At 33.3% G+C, this 16,940-nt stretch overlaps 1 protein-coding gene and 1 pseudogene across 2 annotated transcripts in view; one reads left to right on the top strand and one right to left on the bottom strand.

The window, feature by feature from the left end:
• Positions 1–1,334: 1,334 nt before the first annotated feature.
• LYPLAL1 (lysophospholipase like 1) overlaps positions 1,335–16,940 on the bottom strand; it is a 39,400-nt gene continuing 23,794 nt past the window's right edge. The window contains exons 4-5 of one of the 2 annotated variants that reach the window (XM_010366693.2): positions 3,511–3,626; positions 1,335–2,686 (exon numbers count right to left, since the gene is read on the bottom strand). In XM_010366693.2, the coding sequence (XP_010364995.1) occupies positions 2,450–2,686; positions 3,511–3,626 (353 nt within the window). In that variant the 3' untranslated portion in view covers positions 1,335–2,449. The remainder of the gene's footprint in view (positions 2,687–3,510; positions 3,627–16,940) is intronic. The other variant, XM_010366692.2, reaches the window with a different exon arrangement.
• On the top strand, positions 9,702–14,094 carry LOC115899141 (annotated as a pseudogene).

Raw genomic sequence — 16,940 nt, 5'->3', positions numbered from 1 at the left:
GCATGACAGTAACAGACTGAAGAAGAAAAATCACAAATACATTAATTGTTGCAAGAAAATCATTTGACAAAATTCAACAGACATTCATTGTAACAACTCTCAGAAAAGCAGGAACAGAGAGGAACATCATCAATTTGATAATGGACATCTATTAAAACACTACAGCTAACATATTTAATGATGTAAGACGGAATGCTGAGTGCTTTCTCCTAAGGCTGGGAACAAGACAAGGATGTCTGCTTTCACCACTCTTGTTCAGCATAGTAATAGAAGTTCTAGCCAGTGTAATAAGTAAATAAAAGAAAATAAAAGGCATATATTTGGAAAGGCAGAAATAACACTGTTTCAGTTTGTAGATGACGTAACACTCTTTGCAGACACTCCTAAAAATCTACAGAAAAACTCCTGAAATTAACGAATGAGCTCTATAAGATCAAGACCAACATATAAAAATTGTGATTCAATATGGTAGCAAAGGGCACTTGGAAACTGAAAATAACACAAACCACTTATAATCAATCACAAAATAAAACATGCGTATAAATCTAACAAAATAGGTACAGAACTTGTATGGAGAAAGCCTCAAAAACGCTGATAAAAGAAATCAAGTATCTAAATAAGTGGAGTAACATTATCATGTTTGTGGATTGGAAGATTCAACATAGTAAGGATGCAAATTCTCCCCAAATTGATATACAGGTTTAAAATAATTCCTATCAAAACCTCAGCAAGATTTTTTTTTTTGTAGATACAGACAAGGTTGTTTTAAAATTTATGTGGAAAGGGAAGGAACAAAAATAGTCAAAAGCTATCTTAAAAAAAAAAAAAAAAAACCTGAGAGGACTTACTCTACCTGATTTCAAGACTTAAAGTAATTAAGACTATGTGGTGCTGGTTGAAGGATGGATACATAAATCAATGGAATGGAAGACAGAACCCAGAAACAGATTCACAAAGGCAAGATCTAGCTGAATTTTGACAAAGGCGCAAAAATATTTCCATGGAGGATAGTTGTTTCACCAAACAGTGCTGAGACACTGTTAATCAGTATATAAAAATTAACATATTCATTTAGAAAATGTAAATTAAGCCACAATATATTACTACCATATACTTACTGAATGGATAAAATTAAAGGAGTCATAATGAGTGTTGGCAAGGATCTGAGGCAGTAATACTCTCATACACTGCTGCTAGAATGTAAAATGGCACAACTATTTTCTCAAAGAGTTGGCTATTTCTTGGAAGGTTATATGTATGCCTGAAATATAACCCAGCCATTCTACTCCTACTTATTCACCAAAGAAAAATAACATAGGTCGATGCAGAGACTTTTACACAAATATTCATAGCAGCTTTATTTATAACAGCCTCACACTGGAAGCAATTTAAGTATCTGTCAGTGGTGAATGTGCAAACAAATAGTGATACATCCACACAATGGAATATTACTGGGCAATAAAATAGATGAACTATTGATGTACACAACATGGAAAAATCTCAGGATAATTTTGTTGAATGAAAACAGGCAGGTATTGTATGATTCTATTTATAAAATAGGGATAATGTATATTTTATTAAACAGTTATGAGGCTCAAATAAGATTATGTATGCATGAGAACCAACTAACATATGAAAATGTTATTATTTATAGTATTTTCTTTGAAGTAATACAATTTCATTTTTCAGTCATCTAACAATGTATTCCTGGAACCAGATCATGACTCTCCTTATGGTTAATTTTTACTGAGTGTTTATTATGTATTTGCTATTATTTAAATCTCAACAAAAATCCAATGGGGTAAGTACTATTAGTATCATTTTACAGATGAAATTGAGACCTAAAGCAGAGCAGCAATTTGGATTAACAGAGAGCTCCACTGAGAATTAGGAGACCTGAATTTCTTGTCTTGACCCGAAGGCTGTGGGAAAATCTTTAACCCCTCTATTGCTATTATTGAATACCAGTAACAAGTTCTCAGCTTACTTCAAAGCTCTTGTGATGATCAAATAAGATAATGTGAAATCGCTTTATAAACATAGAGTATTAATGTTATTCTGTGGAAAATTACATAAACACAAATATCTTTGGAAAGGTAATTTAAATAAAGTTGGAGAAAAGATAAAATAACACTATGCTAAGCCCTTTCATTTTTTTATTGTCCTTATTTATATTAGTTTAGAATACTTTATTTCAAAAATTTAAAGGTTTAAATACTTAAAAGGTTTCCAAATATTTACAGAATTGTGCCTGAAAAATTATGCACAGATGTTTGTCTATTGTTTTTCATTAGTAAGATTAGCTACTCTCTACAGTGATAAGCATTTTAATAATAAAAAGTCAGGAAATTGTTATTTCTTAATATTTTAATTATCATTATAATTTGGCAGTAAAAATCACTTTTCACAAAGACATTACATGTATATTAACCAAACACTCTTGATTCATTCATTGTTGTTTTTCCATTTCTCTTGGCAGTTTTGTAAGAATCCATAACTTCAATTTGTCTAACTCAGGTTTGCTCAGCTCATGGTAAACATCTGGAAAACTATGAAACTTCGTGGTCACTCCTAGAGATTTTAACATTGAGTTTGTCTCTTCTGCCCAAGAATGAAGAACTAATTCATCTGCAGTACCATGACACTGAAATAATTCAGGAAGTACACCATTACTCTTCTGAAGAGCCTAGAGAAGAAGATATAAAGACAGAAAAGTTTAAGAAATTCCATTTAAGATCATTCTTAGAAATCAGAGAGAGCAGGAAAATTCCACTTTTACCAAGGCTTCAATAACTAATGGGAAAAAAAAGACAGAGGGAGTGCTATCTGAGGTATACGTAGGTGGGCCAGGCCTGGGGACTTAGCTGGTTCCTGACACCATTCAATTTGTAACTGTGTGTCACTTACATTTATTCTACAGAGGACATCTTAAAAATGGCCAAAGCATTTCCTGAAGAAACTAAGTGACTTGGGCAGACAGACCTCTTCACAGTGTGAAAGGAGGGAGGAGTACAGAGCTAAGGTACAATTAAGGGGACAATTACATTGTAGTTCTCTATTGTGTATCTGCTTTATTGTTTCCACTTCTGGTACTGAAGCTGTAATATTATAATTGAAGCTCCATCAAATTCATAGATGAGGATATTGCTGCATAATAAGTATGAGCTATGTAATTGATTTTTGTTTTGATTATGTTCATGATGCAATAAGTAAACCCAGCTATAACCATCATGCAGTTTTAATATGTATAAAATTTACATATATGCTCCTCCACAACCACAGCCATAATTATCCTTTCCTCCTTGACACTTTGCTTAACAATATTTCTTGTACAGAGGATTTCCAAAACATTAATGATCAGCTGGAATTTAATCACTATGACTCATCTGTAGACGAATTCCAGGAATGCTCAATTCATATCAACTGTATGTGTTTTACAGTTTTATTACTGATTTTGATTCAGTTTCAACATGTATATATTTCATTTTTTTTTAAAAATCTGGAACTTACCTGGTAAACAGCAGATGCTTTATTCAGAAAACTAGAAAGAGCAAATACTCCTGCAACATCTTGATGATTTCTATATGCTAAATGCATTGCCATGCATCCTCCCATAGAGAATCCTCCTAAAAGCAAAAACACACTTACAGAAAAAAGAGAATACATAAAATAATAATTTAGGATACGATATATAACAATTTTCCATATTTTTGAAATATTTGGAGACCTTGAAAGAGAATGCTAAAAACAAATTTTGCCTACTGTAAGTTTCATAGACAAAAGCCTGAGATGCGTAAATAACCCTGTTCCCTCTATGTCACCACCAGTAAAGAGAGCTGTGCTCTACAACGAGCTAGGATTACACAAATATATCATGTTTACCAAGTAAAATATCTATCGTAATTCAAAATGAGTCATATTACAAGCATTACTTAAATTCTCAATATCTACTTATATTTTGTTCATACCTACAGAAACCCTCACACTGCAACTATAATTAATAATTTGCACCTTTCTGTCTTACTTGCTAAGCTGTGAGCTCCATGAGGAGTTATGTTTCTGGTGTCTGCTATATAACAGATGCTTAGAGAATTCTGAATTAAGAAGAATGATAAAAAAAATTTGAGGAGCTAGTTAACACATTTTTGGATTACAATATTATTTTGGAAACTAACTTACGGTGGTATAATAAAAATGAAACATGTATGCCTATATGTAGTTTTTAAAACCAAAGTTTGAAAAAAAAAATTAGTCAAACTGTTATTGTCTCTTTAATGTACCAACTCTATGCCAGTCACTGGACATACGCAGATTAAAACACACAGACCTTCCTGTTCAGGGGAACTTTGATGAGGAAACACATCCAACACAGAATATGGAGATAGGTGTATGAGGTGACGGCAGCAGAGAGAATGGTGATTCCAGGCCTGACAAGTCAGTGACTCAGTGTAACATTCCTAAGCTTGAGAGAAAGCTAAATGACATCTCATTATGTTCCATGAGAAAATATAGAATGTTAATCATGTAGCCACACACTCATAGAAACACAAAAATATACTTTGATGTAGAATTCAAATCTCCTAATTTCGAGTCTACTGCTGTATTTCACTTAACAAACTGTAAAGCTGAGCTCTTAAGAGACCATAAATTTGAATTTACTATAATAATCTTTTATTCATGGAGGGAATTGAGGCCCAAGATTAGGTACACATTATTTTAGATATAAAGCTATTAATAGTAATTTCGGAATTCAGATCTTTTGCAACAGAGTTTAATATACTTTCTACCATCCCTTGATATTTGTTATAACAGGACTACTTTATCTGGAATAGGCAGGTAATATTATTTTGGACTCAGAACACAAATACCCGAGAGAGGATCACCAGTCTGGAAAAGTTTAGATTTTTTAAAAAGGCACACTAAGTAAATAATGAATAAAAGTTATCTGCGATTTTCAACATACCAGCAAGAAATAATAAGGTCTCATCGTAGCAGTAGCTCACCATGGACAAGAGCCACCTGAAAGGCTCTTTCAAAATACCCCCAATAACTCCAGATGCAGATACATCTAATTAGAAGTTCATAAATGAGCTTGGTGGGGGAGAAAAAAGCATAAGCATCTTAACACTGTATGTAAAATTTGCAAATGTACATTAGATTCTCCAAAAGGTTAAAAGCTACTGGGCTACATTATCCACGAATTTGTGCATTAAATCTTTGACATGTCCCATTTAGATATGAACAGCTTATGTAAATATACAAAATTAGTATTTCTGGTAAACATTTATTCTAAGTACACAGAAAGAATTCTCAACTCTTTATTGGTTTTTGCCACAATTCTAGCTATAGATTTCTCTCTGCTTATGAAGTTTTCTCTGTAATAACATCATGAGGGTTGTAAAGCCAAGACATTTTGAAATAAAATTCTTATTGATCTAATTTATTGAGTATAAATTATTTAGATTTTGAAACCCATAAGAGTAAGAAACAGCTTTTCTTCAATAATCTAATTTTCATTAAGTGCTTATGATTAGTTGAACAAAGTGTCTCTGTGGTGCACACATACTAATGAGTCAGTTTCAACTTTACATGCCCAGTGGTGAGTATAGTGCTTTGCACATAGCAGTAACTCAATAAAAATTTAACTGAATTTTTAGAAACCATGTCTTAAGCTTATCAAAGAGACAACATTAAGGAAACTTTAGTTCTAGTCCTGCCTGTGATACTCCCTAGCTGAATGTCTTTGTGTAAATTATTTAAAATGCTGGATTTCATTTATAATAAAACAAGACAGATGGACTAATCTTTAGAGTTTCCATCAACCTTTTAAATACAAATACTTAATCAGTTATAAAAACTAAAATTGTGAGAGCTTTAAAAATGTACAGTTACTGTAAATACAGAAATCCATATTCAGCTTAAGAATTCCTATCTGTCAGAACCACAATTCTAGCTTTCCTAAAAGTTCACAAAATAAATCTCAGCAAACACTCACTTCCTTCATCTCTTCCAATCTCCCCTTCTGTTCTTTACAGCCCATTTACTTACAAAGGAATTTCAGGGTTGCTTAAAATCAAATACACTGTTAACAATAAAACTACATCTCTAAAATAGAAGAGAATGTGAGAGAGGAAGAGATGGGATTTGAGCACAAAGAGTGAGACACAGAGAACAAAAAAAGAGACTTATAGACCATGATGTTAGGGTGGGGGCAGTAATTACCTGTGCAACTGGGCATTTAACAGTTTCTCTGTAGCAAGGCAATATTCTTTAACAGAAGGAATCATAACAAGTCACACTAGAAATTTTTCTTAGCATTGAATTCCTCAATGGAATTTATTAAATGGATCTTTATTAAACATAAAAATTCAAAATCAGACATTCTACATACAGCAGCTTCTGTTGCTGATTCTTTTCATAAAATTCTGGGACATAAAGACTTAACTTTCACTAGAATTTAAAGATTATGGGAGCCGGGATTTTTGTGTTTTATTCACTAATGTATCACTTTATGCTTACAACAGTGTCTGGCACACAGAAAGTGTTTATACTTATTAAACAAAAGAACTTAATGTAACTGTAAGTCAATAACAATATCTCTGCAAGGAGACAAATTTATCATCAGAAAATGTTAAGTTTTTGGTAATTTAATTTGATATAAAAGTAAAGCTTAAAAAATCCTAGGAAATCTAGGAATGAATAATTAGTGTGCTCCAGGCCCATCATTCCTAATCTGACCTCTTAAAAATAAAAATTTTAGACCCAATCCCAGACCCACTAACAAAAATCTCACTGCATATGTCTGATTTTTAAAATCTCTTATGCCATAAATCAGATGTCTGATAATCACAGCTGTGTGGCAAATAATTCAAAATTAAATATAATGGGTAAAAACCAAAAGTTAAAATATGGTCACGACTTACAGAAAAATCTACATGCGATAGATACCAAGGCTGCAGGAGCAAATTTATTATTTTTTCTGAGAAATTCAGGAGCTTGAATTATGTGTCTGCCAAATATAACTAATTAATATTTGAAATATGCTAGTGTGACCAAGGAACCAAATTCTACATTTTATCTAATTTTTACTAAAGAGCCACATGTAGCTAGTGGCTACCATAGTTCTAGATCATCTAAGCTGTACGAATGATTGAAAAAAGCGTCAAAATTTACAAATGAAGCAAAAATAAAATTAGTATTTCATAGATAATTTTGAAGCTAAGATAAAGATCATTAAAAGAAAAAATGTAAATAAAAGATTAGTAGGCAAAAACTTACATTAAAAAGATTTTAAAAGCATACCTATCAAGAAAATTTTACATATGAAGTGACAAACACTTCATTTTTGTTGACCAGGGAATGTAATCACTTTATGTAGTTTCAGAGCCCTTTGATGGTAACAACTTTAAAAAAAAAAAAAAAAAAAAAGAGAAAACATTTACCCACACATAAAATGTCATTATGAATACACATAAACGCATCCTGATTTAACTTCATGTTCAATTCTCATAAGTTACAATGAAGAAAAATATACTCATTGAAATATTATTATTTTAAAATTTAATCTAAGTCCCTTTCCCATTTATGATTTTGTGAGGTAATCTGTAACTCCTCACTAGCCGTCTTTGACAATACAATGACCTTTAGCATACAACACTACTGTGAAAAGGGACTTTGTGTATTTTTTCCTAATAGAAGAAAATTTAACACAAAGAACTAGTTATTTGAATTCAATTTTCCACCTAAGAGTCTAAAAAATGATATAAAATCTACTGTTCAATAAGTAAATACCAAAATAGTAAATCCATTGTAGGTAATGGTTATAACGGGTATTTACGGTTGCTGGCAAAGTATTTAAAATGTCAAGAGTTAACATTTCAACATACACTTAAGATTAACAAGCTGAATAAAACATGTTAAAAAATAATAAACCTGGCTTTATGAACTCTTTATATAAAATAAAACAGAAACAATCTATAAAAAGACTATATTGGGAACATTAAGATAATCAATCTGAAAGTAAAATCCTTAAAAAAATCCACTTACAATTAAAGTGTGCTATCAACTAAAAAGAGCTTTAAACATGGAACAAAGTCCATTACCATTCTAAATTTCAACAGTTCTTCCATTTAATTGGTGTACTATTATAACTATTATTCAGATTTGGGAATACAGAAATTATGACTAATATATTTATTTGTATATCTCCTCTCATACAAAACTTGTGGGATAAACAAAATATTTTCCTCTATGGAAAACTGTTAGAACAACAATCCAGAGCCTTTAAAGTCCTACTAGTTGTTGAAGAAATATAAAATGTTTAATTAAAATACATATATGCTCAAAGAAAGTAGAAGAATGCTATCATTCTGAAGTTTTAGCTCCCAGCTGGGCTACAGAGAAAACGTACAAATTCAGAAAAAGGCAGGCTGGAAATTTGGATGCTAGACCTCATCTTGGGAATTCTAACTATTCCTTCATTTATTTTTATATTTAATCTTACTGCAAAATTAATGTACACCCATTGTACAAAATGTTTCTTGTAAAAAATAATTTTAACATGTTCTCTTAAATTTCATTTTAACAGTTTAACTCTACATGTTCAATTTTATCTTATTTTTTTTCATGTAATACTAATTTGAAATTCTACAGAATTACAAAATGTTATAATTTTTAATTGAACACATACTTACTGAGTGCCTTTTATGTGTGTATACATATAGTACTTAATGGTTACATAATATTCAATTCTATTAATGGGCCATCATTCCCTTAACCATTCCCATCATGATGGATATTTAGATCATCCACGTAAATTACTCAAGTGTAGTTCCAGAAGCACTTGATTCTCTCGGCTTCAAAATTTTGATAATATGCTCATATTATCACATTTCTGATAAATCTGTTCATATCATTTGTCAGGTTCTATACTTCCTAGATCTAAGTTAAGCCTAAATTATATCAGTATTTTCTCTTAACAACAAATTATCACCACCTAGTGGCCAATAAAGGAAGGTATTATGGGGACCTGGGTTCTAGTCCCAACTCTACATTAGCCAGGAATCACTTTGAATTTTAGTTTCTTCACCTCTGAAATGAAAATAATTATATCCTATTTTACCTACTGCAAAGCCCAAGAGATCTAATGTATATAAAAACAACTTCAGAACTTAAAACATTACCTAAATATAAAACACTGACATATAATGGCAATTTTAAAACTATCCAGTGCAATAAAGATGCCAATTAATTTAAGGTTATCTCTACCATATGTACTTTCTAAGGATAATAGTACACAAGGGAAAAATGATATACCTTTCTCCAGTTTCCTGTCTTATACAGAAACAAACTAGAAGGAAATGAAGAGTTCAAGACAGGCTTTAATACTGATGGAGAATGTACTGACAATAAAATGCTTATATTCTGCACACTGGACACTTCTAATATGTTAATAAAGCCAGAAGAAGGCAGGATAATCTATTATTAATTATTTTCTCAGAATACAGAATTTGAATCCTGGTTCTGTCAATGACTATATTGCCAACTTTCGAAAAGTAATTTAAAAGTCAATATTTTATTGCCTGTTTTCCCTATGTTTGATCTTAATGTCTGGTAGAATCATATGAAGCATAAATACACGAAAATAAATTTTTAAAAAATCAACATTTTTCTTATATTCCTAATGTACAGAGTGAGGATCCATGAATGTCTCCAAGGAACCCCCTTTAATTGAACATCCTCTGTAATGAACCTTTTGCTGAGTTCTTCCTATCTAAACAAAGTTTATCATTTTTTTCTATTAAGAAAGCAGTGCATATCCATTGCAGAAAACTTAGAAAACAAAAAATTTTTATAGCTAAACCCCACAGATGATTAAAATTTTAAATGCAGTTTTACTCATTAAAATAGTCTGTCAGTTTAGCATTTCATCATTCTACTAGATCTATTGAATTTGCTTTCTTGCTGTTTTTCTGACCTTCACACTGACGAGTTGGCCCTCCAGAGTTGTCAGCATAATCTTTCTAAAATGCCCATTTGATCACATCATTCACTCCATGTATATAATTTAATGATACTAGGATTGGGGATGTACATCAAACCATTTTCTGGAAGGATTTAACGTGTTCTTTGCTTTCTTTCCTGAACATGTCTCTCTGTTTACCAGTCACATTCTCAATTATTCTTTAAGACTCAGTTGTCACTTCAACAAAGCAGTTCCCAACTCCCAGAAAGATTTACTTTTCTCCTTGCTGCTTACACTATACCTTCTACATTGTTCTTCAATAATACCTGTATGGTATTAGAATACTTTCAGATCCATATCTGTCTTACTAGACTGTAAATTTCTGTTTCTTTTATACTCCAACACTTAAAATGTTACTGACAATTTGAAAATAAAATGTGAGAAGTATCATTTTTGACCTGTCCAAGCTAGACACACTACCTAGAAAAGGTGAAAAAAAAAATTGTTTCTAAAACTGAGTTCAACATAACAAAATACCACTAATCAAATAAAACCACAAAGAAAGAATGGGCTGCTATCGACATCAGATATGGAGAGTAGTTTTGTTTATAAAGTTACACAAATACAACTACACTCTCAGAGATTGGGTCCCATTAGGACATACTGTCTTATATTAAATCAGAAATCTGAACAGATTATTAAACAAAATGAATAAGGGTAACAACTTTTGAACCTATTACCTTCATGTTTCTTTTCCAATCTGACATTTTGCTAGTTTTTCCCATTATAATTATTTTTTAAAAGAAACCTAGCCTGGGCCAGGCATGGTGGCTCACAGGTGTAATACCAACACTCTGGGAGACTGAAGCAGAAAATCACTTGAGATCAGGAGTTTGAAACCAGCCTGGGCAACACGGAGAAACCCCATCTCTACATAAAACAAACAAATAAAAAAAACAGCCAGATATGGTGGTATGTGCCTATCGTCCTAGCAACTCGAGAAGCTGATGCAGGAAGATCGCTGAGTCCAGGAGTTTAGATTGCAGTGAGCTATGACCACACCATTGCACTTCAGCCTGGGCAACACAGCAAGACCCTGTTTCAAAAAAAAAAATTACCTAACTTTATTCCTATGGGTTGTGTGTGCTTAATAAAAATTGTTTGGAATCTCAAATGCATTTTTTCTTTTATTTCCCACGGAATCCCTCCTTCATTAAAATGTTTTGAATAGCACTTAAATCTGATTTAACAACTTAAACGTATCCTAATAGACACTGTACAAAAGTATAAATGCTAGTAGAAAAACACCAAACAGTAACTCTTGTTTAAATAATCTAGGAGCAATGAAAAACAAAGAGGGAAACACAGCTCATATACCACTGAGGAAAAAGCAAGCAGCTGGTAGGGAAGAAACAACTGAGCTATCTGTAAGTCTCCAAGTAGTACCACTGTTCCAGTGTGGCCTTTTGCTATCTAGGTGCCCATAGGATGGGTGGTATGAAGTAAATAATAACAGCAAGAAAACTTTTTCAACATTACATGTCAGACACATTTGTTAAGTATTTCACACAAACTGACTAGTTCAACTTTCACAACTCTAAAAGGTAGGTATTATTACTACCATCCAAGACACAGAGAATAACGAGACTGGACACCTACAAACTGGGGAATATAGGACTAGAACTCAGCACTCTGAGTCTAGAGCCCAAGTTCTTAACTACGTTGTATGTTGTCAGCTTAAGGGCATTTGTAATTATGATGTTTCTAACTCAGGGAATACATATATGAGAAGTTCAGCTGGATCACTAAGATAAACAACAACCGCAACAAAAAACTGCAACAAAAGACTTGAATACTATTTGCTCTATGAATCAATAACTAATGTATATGAAGAATCCTGCACATGGAAAGTGGGGTAACAGGACTAATGTTTTGTCACAGTATAAGAGTTCAAGAAACATGTGCGTTTTGTGGCATGTGTATAATTCCATAAAACTTAGTGAAGATTTATTTTCACTGGCTGGTTAAAGAGCTATACAGTTAACAAAAACAAACATGACTGTATTTGCACTTCTGCTGTCTCTTTCTGTATCTCAATGTAGAAAAAAGACGCTTTATAGACATTAATTAGCTTATCTCACAAAAAATGCTTTTACCTCCACTTTAATCTGGTATATTATATATTACAATATGAAATTAATAAATCTCAGATTTTATAATTTCATAATAGTCAACATATCTTCCAAAAAGAAATTTTATTTTCATAAATTCAAAAAAGGCTTAATAAAACACTGACCATACAATTGTTGCTTTAGAATTATAAGTAAGACTGTATTTTAACAAGGTTCTCTTGGTACTTCAGAAAATAGTCTCTCATTATATGCTAGAAACAAAAATAAACCCCAGATGAGTCAAATAATTCAGCGTAAAAAAAAAAAGCAACACTAGAAAAACCAGTAGAAAATTTATTTTATATTCACTCACGTTCTAATGAGAAAACTTAAACTCATAAATTATTTCAAAGAAATTATAAAAAGTCTTTTTTTTTTTAAAGTCTTTTATGTCAAACTATAATGGAATTGAAAACAACAAATTAAGCACAAATTAAAATTAGTTACCACTTCCTGTGTACTTGAGAAAAATTTTTTCTTTTTTTTTTTTCAGACGGAGTCTTGCTCTGTCCCCCAGGCTGGAGTGCAGTGGTGCAATCTTGGCTGACTGCAACCTCCACCTCCTGGGTTCACGCAATTCTCCTGCCTCCTGCCTAGGCTTATAGGCACTTGCCACTACGTCCAGCTAATTTTTTGTATTCTTTAGTACAGACGAGGTTTTACTAGGATGTTAGCCAGGATGGTTTCGATCTCCTGACCTCATAATCTGCCCGCCTCGGCCTCCTAAACTGCTGGGATTACAGGCGTGAGCCACCGCGCCCGGCCTGAGAAAAATTTTTTCAAGACCATATTATTCAATGTAATAAGGTTCTAATTCTACTAAAGGTACAATTTTTTTGTGAAAGGAATTTGATAATACGTATTAAGAATCTTAAAAATGTTCAGCTAAATGTAAAAACTGTTGGCTTTAAAGTGAAATAAACTTAGATTCAAAATTCATATTGGCTCCCAGACCTTAAGAAAATCCAGAGATTCAAGGTTAGTGGACTGCCTCTTTGTGCCAGGAGGCAACTCCAGGGAGACAGTCTTCAGGACCTTCTAGACCTTGCCATATACATCTCTTCATCTGGCTGTTCCTCTATTCTTTATAATATCTTCCATAATCAAGTGATAAACTATACTCAAGAGGAAATAATCCAGGCAAGGAAGAGCAAGCAGATCAAGATGTGTAGTTCTTTCGGCTGCCAAGTTGTGGTTTTTGACAGATCATGGCATCAGGAACACTACCCCCAAAAAAGATCTTGTGAGCACTGAAGGCCAAATGCTGTGAGAAGACTTTAGGGCTGTGGTGATGCATGAGGTGGTGTCAACAATCCAGCAAAGAAACTAGGTCTACGGATCAACTGCTTACCCCACGTGGTGGCAGTGAGAGTACCAACCCCTTGGGTGATATCAATGTCTCACACCATCTAGAGAAGGTGGAATGCCAGTTGATGAACTGATCTCAAGCCATCCTGAAATGTGCTAATAAGTCGTGGGCATTTCAAGAGTTGGCTGGCTATGGTGTTCCTCTGTCAGACACTTTTTCTTATGATGGCTATAAAAATTTTGCTAAAATGATTGATGAAGCAGAAGTACTGGAGTTACCAATGGTAGTGAAGAATACATGAGGTCACAGAGGTAAAGCTGTTTTCTTGGCTCGAGATAAGCACCATTTATTTGGCTGATCTAAGCCATCTTAATCATCATGAAGCTCTGTATCCATTTCAGAAGCTAGAAGAGTTTCATCGACAGGATATATGTTGTTCCATTGTCATGGGAGGCTGTATGGTTGGCACCATGTTATGCTGTTCAATAGATGGAAGGATGCAAAGCAACTGCTCACTAGGTGGTGTGGGGATAATGTGCTCACTGAGTGAACAAAGGAAGCAGCTAGCTGTCCAGGTGTCTAATATCCTTGGGATGAAAGTGTGTGGCATTGACCTTGTGACGAAAGATGATGGCTCCTTCTCTGTCTGAGGCCAGTGAAATTTGCTATTTTCCTTCAGATGGACCTTATATTTGAGACCAGCCTGGGCAACATGGTGAAACCCCATCTCCACGAAAATACAAAAAATTAGCCGGGCATAGGTGGCGGGCGCCTGTAGTCCCAGCTATTCATGAGGCCAAGGCAGGAGAATGGCGTGAACCCGGGAGATGGAACTTGCAGTGAGCGGAGATCACACCACTGCACTCCAGCCTGGGAGACAGAGTGAGACTCCATCTCAAAAAAAAATTAGCTGGGCGTAGTGGTGTGCGCCTGTAGTCCCAGCTACTCGGGAGGCTGTGACAGGAGAATTGCTTGAACCCAGGAGGCGGAGGTTGCAGTGAGCAGAGATCTTGCCATCGCACTCCACCTTGGGCAGGCAACAGAGCAAGACTCCGTCTCCAAAAAAGAAAAAAAAAGGTCAGTATTAACCAGCTTTAAGAGAGGTTTGATCATACTTACTTGCACAATTTTTCCCATTTTAAAAAGAAGTGTTATAAAATTTTTTTCCATAGACTAAAATATTAAAATTGAGTGAAAGTTTGATTATTCATGAACAGAATAATACTTCTTGTCTGTATAGTATCTCATTTCACCTCATAAAAAAGATATGAAAGAGGAGTTTCTAACTTAGGATACCCTAATCATATCTAAAATAATTTATCTTGCACAGGGTAATTGAGGGACTCACACATATATTAGTACCTCCGACTCATTAGCAGAAGGAAATACTAAATACTTTTTTTCACTGAATGACCATACTTTGGAGTACGCATACTACTTGGTATCGAGAAATAAATGGGGAAGAGAACTGCTTAATTAAATCATCATTCATATGTTCACGTACAGACCTTCTGTTGCCACATATATTATTATATATATACTTTGAACAGTTATATATCATGTGTAAGTAGACAAATGCATTTAAAAACACAAACAGAATAACCTCTGTATCTGATGAAAAGCTCAAGTTTGTGTTGGTGGGGTATGGGAACCAGGAAAAATATATGTATGTAGTTTTTTTTCAACTTCACCAACTATATCACAGGAAATGTTTGAAATTAGTTCACTTCTAATTTTACTTACCATCTTTTGTGCATTCACGTAATATTAAAACATAGCTTTAGCAACCTATTTCTGGGCTGTAAACTCACACATTAGAATGAAAAGGGGAGAAATGGTCAACTTAGATTTTATAAACATGGATATCTTCTTGAATTCCCTTAAAATCAAGGTAAAGAATAAGAAAAAAACCATTCTGGAAGACCCAAAAGAAACAGCAATAGATATTTAAGTGAATGTTAAATTTATTTTCATAACTGTTTAATAACTTTTATGTAATTTCATTTCCATTATGAGAAACAATATATCAAATGTGTAGTCATGACAAAATCTTAAATACTGTAAAGTTTTTATACGTTAAAAATTGTAATTCTAAACTATAAAAACTATTTCTGATAGTTTTTATATCACCCATTAAAACTGGATTATATATAACATACATAATATGTACATATACGCATATATATTACAAGTATAAGCTATTCTACTTAAAATTTTTAATAATAGCTTTTTTTTTTTCTTTTTTGGTGCCTATTATTGACTTGTCATTTCTGCTGGCTTTTCTACAATGAACTTTGAAATATCTCCGTATATACTGTCAATCAGACAACTACCCTGGAGCATTAGAAAAATTCAACAAGAGACTTGATTTAATCAATCACATTGTCAGACTTTGAAAAGATATCAAAGGCACTGATTTTCAAAATACATCTTTTTCTCAAGAAGAAAACAATGGAAAAACAAATTCTCTTCATTCAGTGAGCTCCAAGTTTGGGGTTTGGGGGGCTTACAGACATTGCAAAATCAAGTCTTGTGTTATATTTTTCTCCCAGCTGACTTTTTTTGAGGTTTATGAGCGATCTGGCTGGTAAGACATGATTCCCTCTAAGAAAATATAGGTGCTCAAACAGGTAACCTCTCCTACTACTGTTTTTATGTGTGTGTTTAACTTCATTTAAGATTTGTTTCTGCTTTGAGAAGTGTCTGTTCATGTACTTTGCTCACTTTTTAATGTTTTTTTTGTTTGTTTGTTTTCTTTTTTTTCTTGTAAATTTGTTTAAGTTCCTTGTAGATTCTGGATATTAGACCTTTGTCAGATGGATAGATTACAAAAATTTTCTCCCATTCTGTAGGTTGTCTGTTCACTCTGATGATAGTTTCTTTTGCTGTGCAGAAGCTCTTTAGTTTAGTTAGATACCATTTGTCAACTTCTGCTTTTGTTGCGATTCCTTTTGACACTTTCGTCATAAAATCTTTGCCCTTGTCTATGTTGTGAATGGTACTGCCTAGATTTACTTCTAGTATTTTCATAATTTTGGGTTTTAGATTTCAATCTTTATTCCATCTTGAGTTAGTTTTTGTATAAGGTGTAAGGAAGCGGTCCAGTTTCTATTTTCTGCATATGGCTAACCAGTTTACCCAGCCCCATTTATTAAACAGGGAATCCTTTCCCCACTGCTTGTTTTTGTCAGGTTTGTTGAAGATCAGATGGTTGTAGATGTGCGGTCTTATTTCTGAGATCTCTATTCTGTTCCATTGGTCTATATGTCTGTTTTTGTACCAGTACCATGCTGTTTTGGTAACTGTGGCCTTGTAGTATAGTTTGAAGTTGGGTAGCATGATGACTCCACCTTTGTCCTTTTTGCTTAGGACTATCTTGGCTATATGGGCTCTTTTTTGGTTCCAATTTTAAAGCAGTTTTTTTCTAATTCTGTGAAGAATGTCAATGGTAGTTTAATGGGCACAGCATTGAATCTATAAATTACTTTGAGTTGTA

This window comes from Rhinopithecus roxellana, chromosome 8 (assembly GCF_007565055.1).
Source record: "Rhinopithecus roxellana isolate Shanxi Qingling chromosome 8, ASM756505v1, whole genome shotgun sequence".
Classification (NCBI taxonomy): domain Eukaryota; kingdom Metazoa; phylum Chordata; class Mammalia; order Primates; family Cercopithecidae; genus Rhinopithecus; species Rhinopithecus roxellana.
The sequence above is the reverse complement of the archived record's forward strand: the minus strand, read 5'-3'. Positions and strand labels throughout refer to the sequence as shown.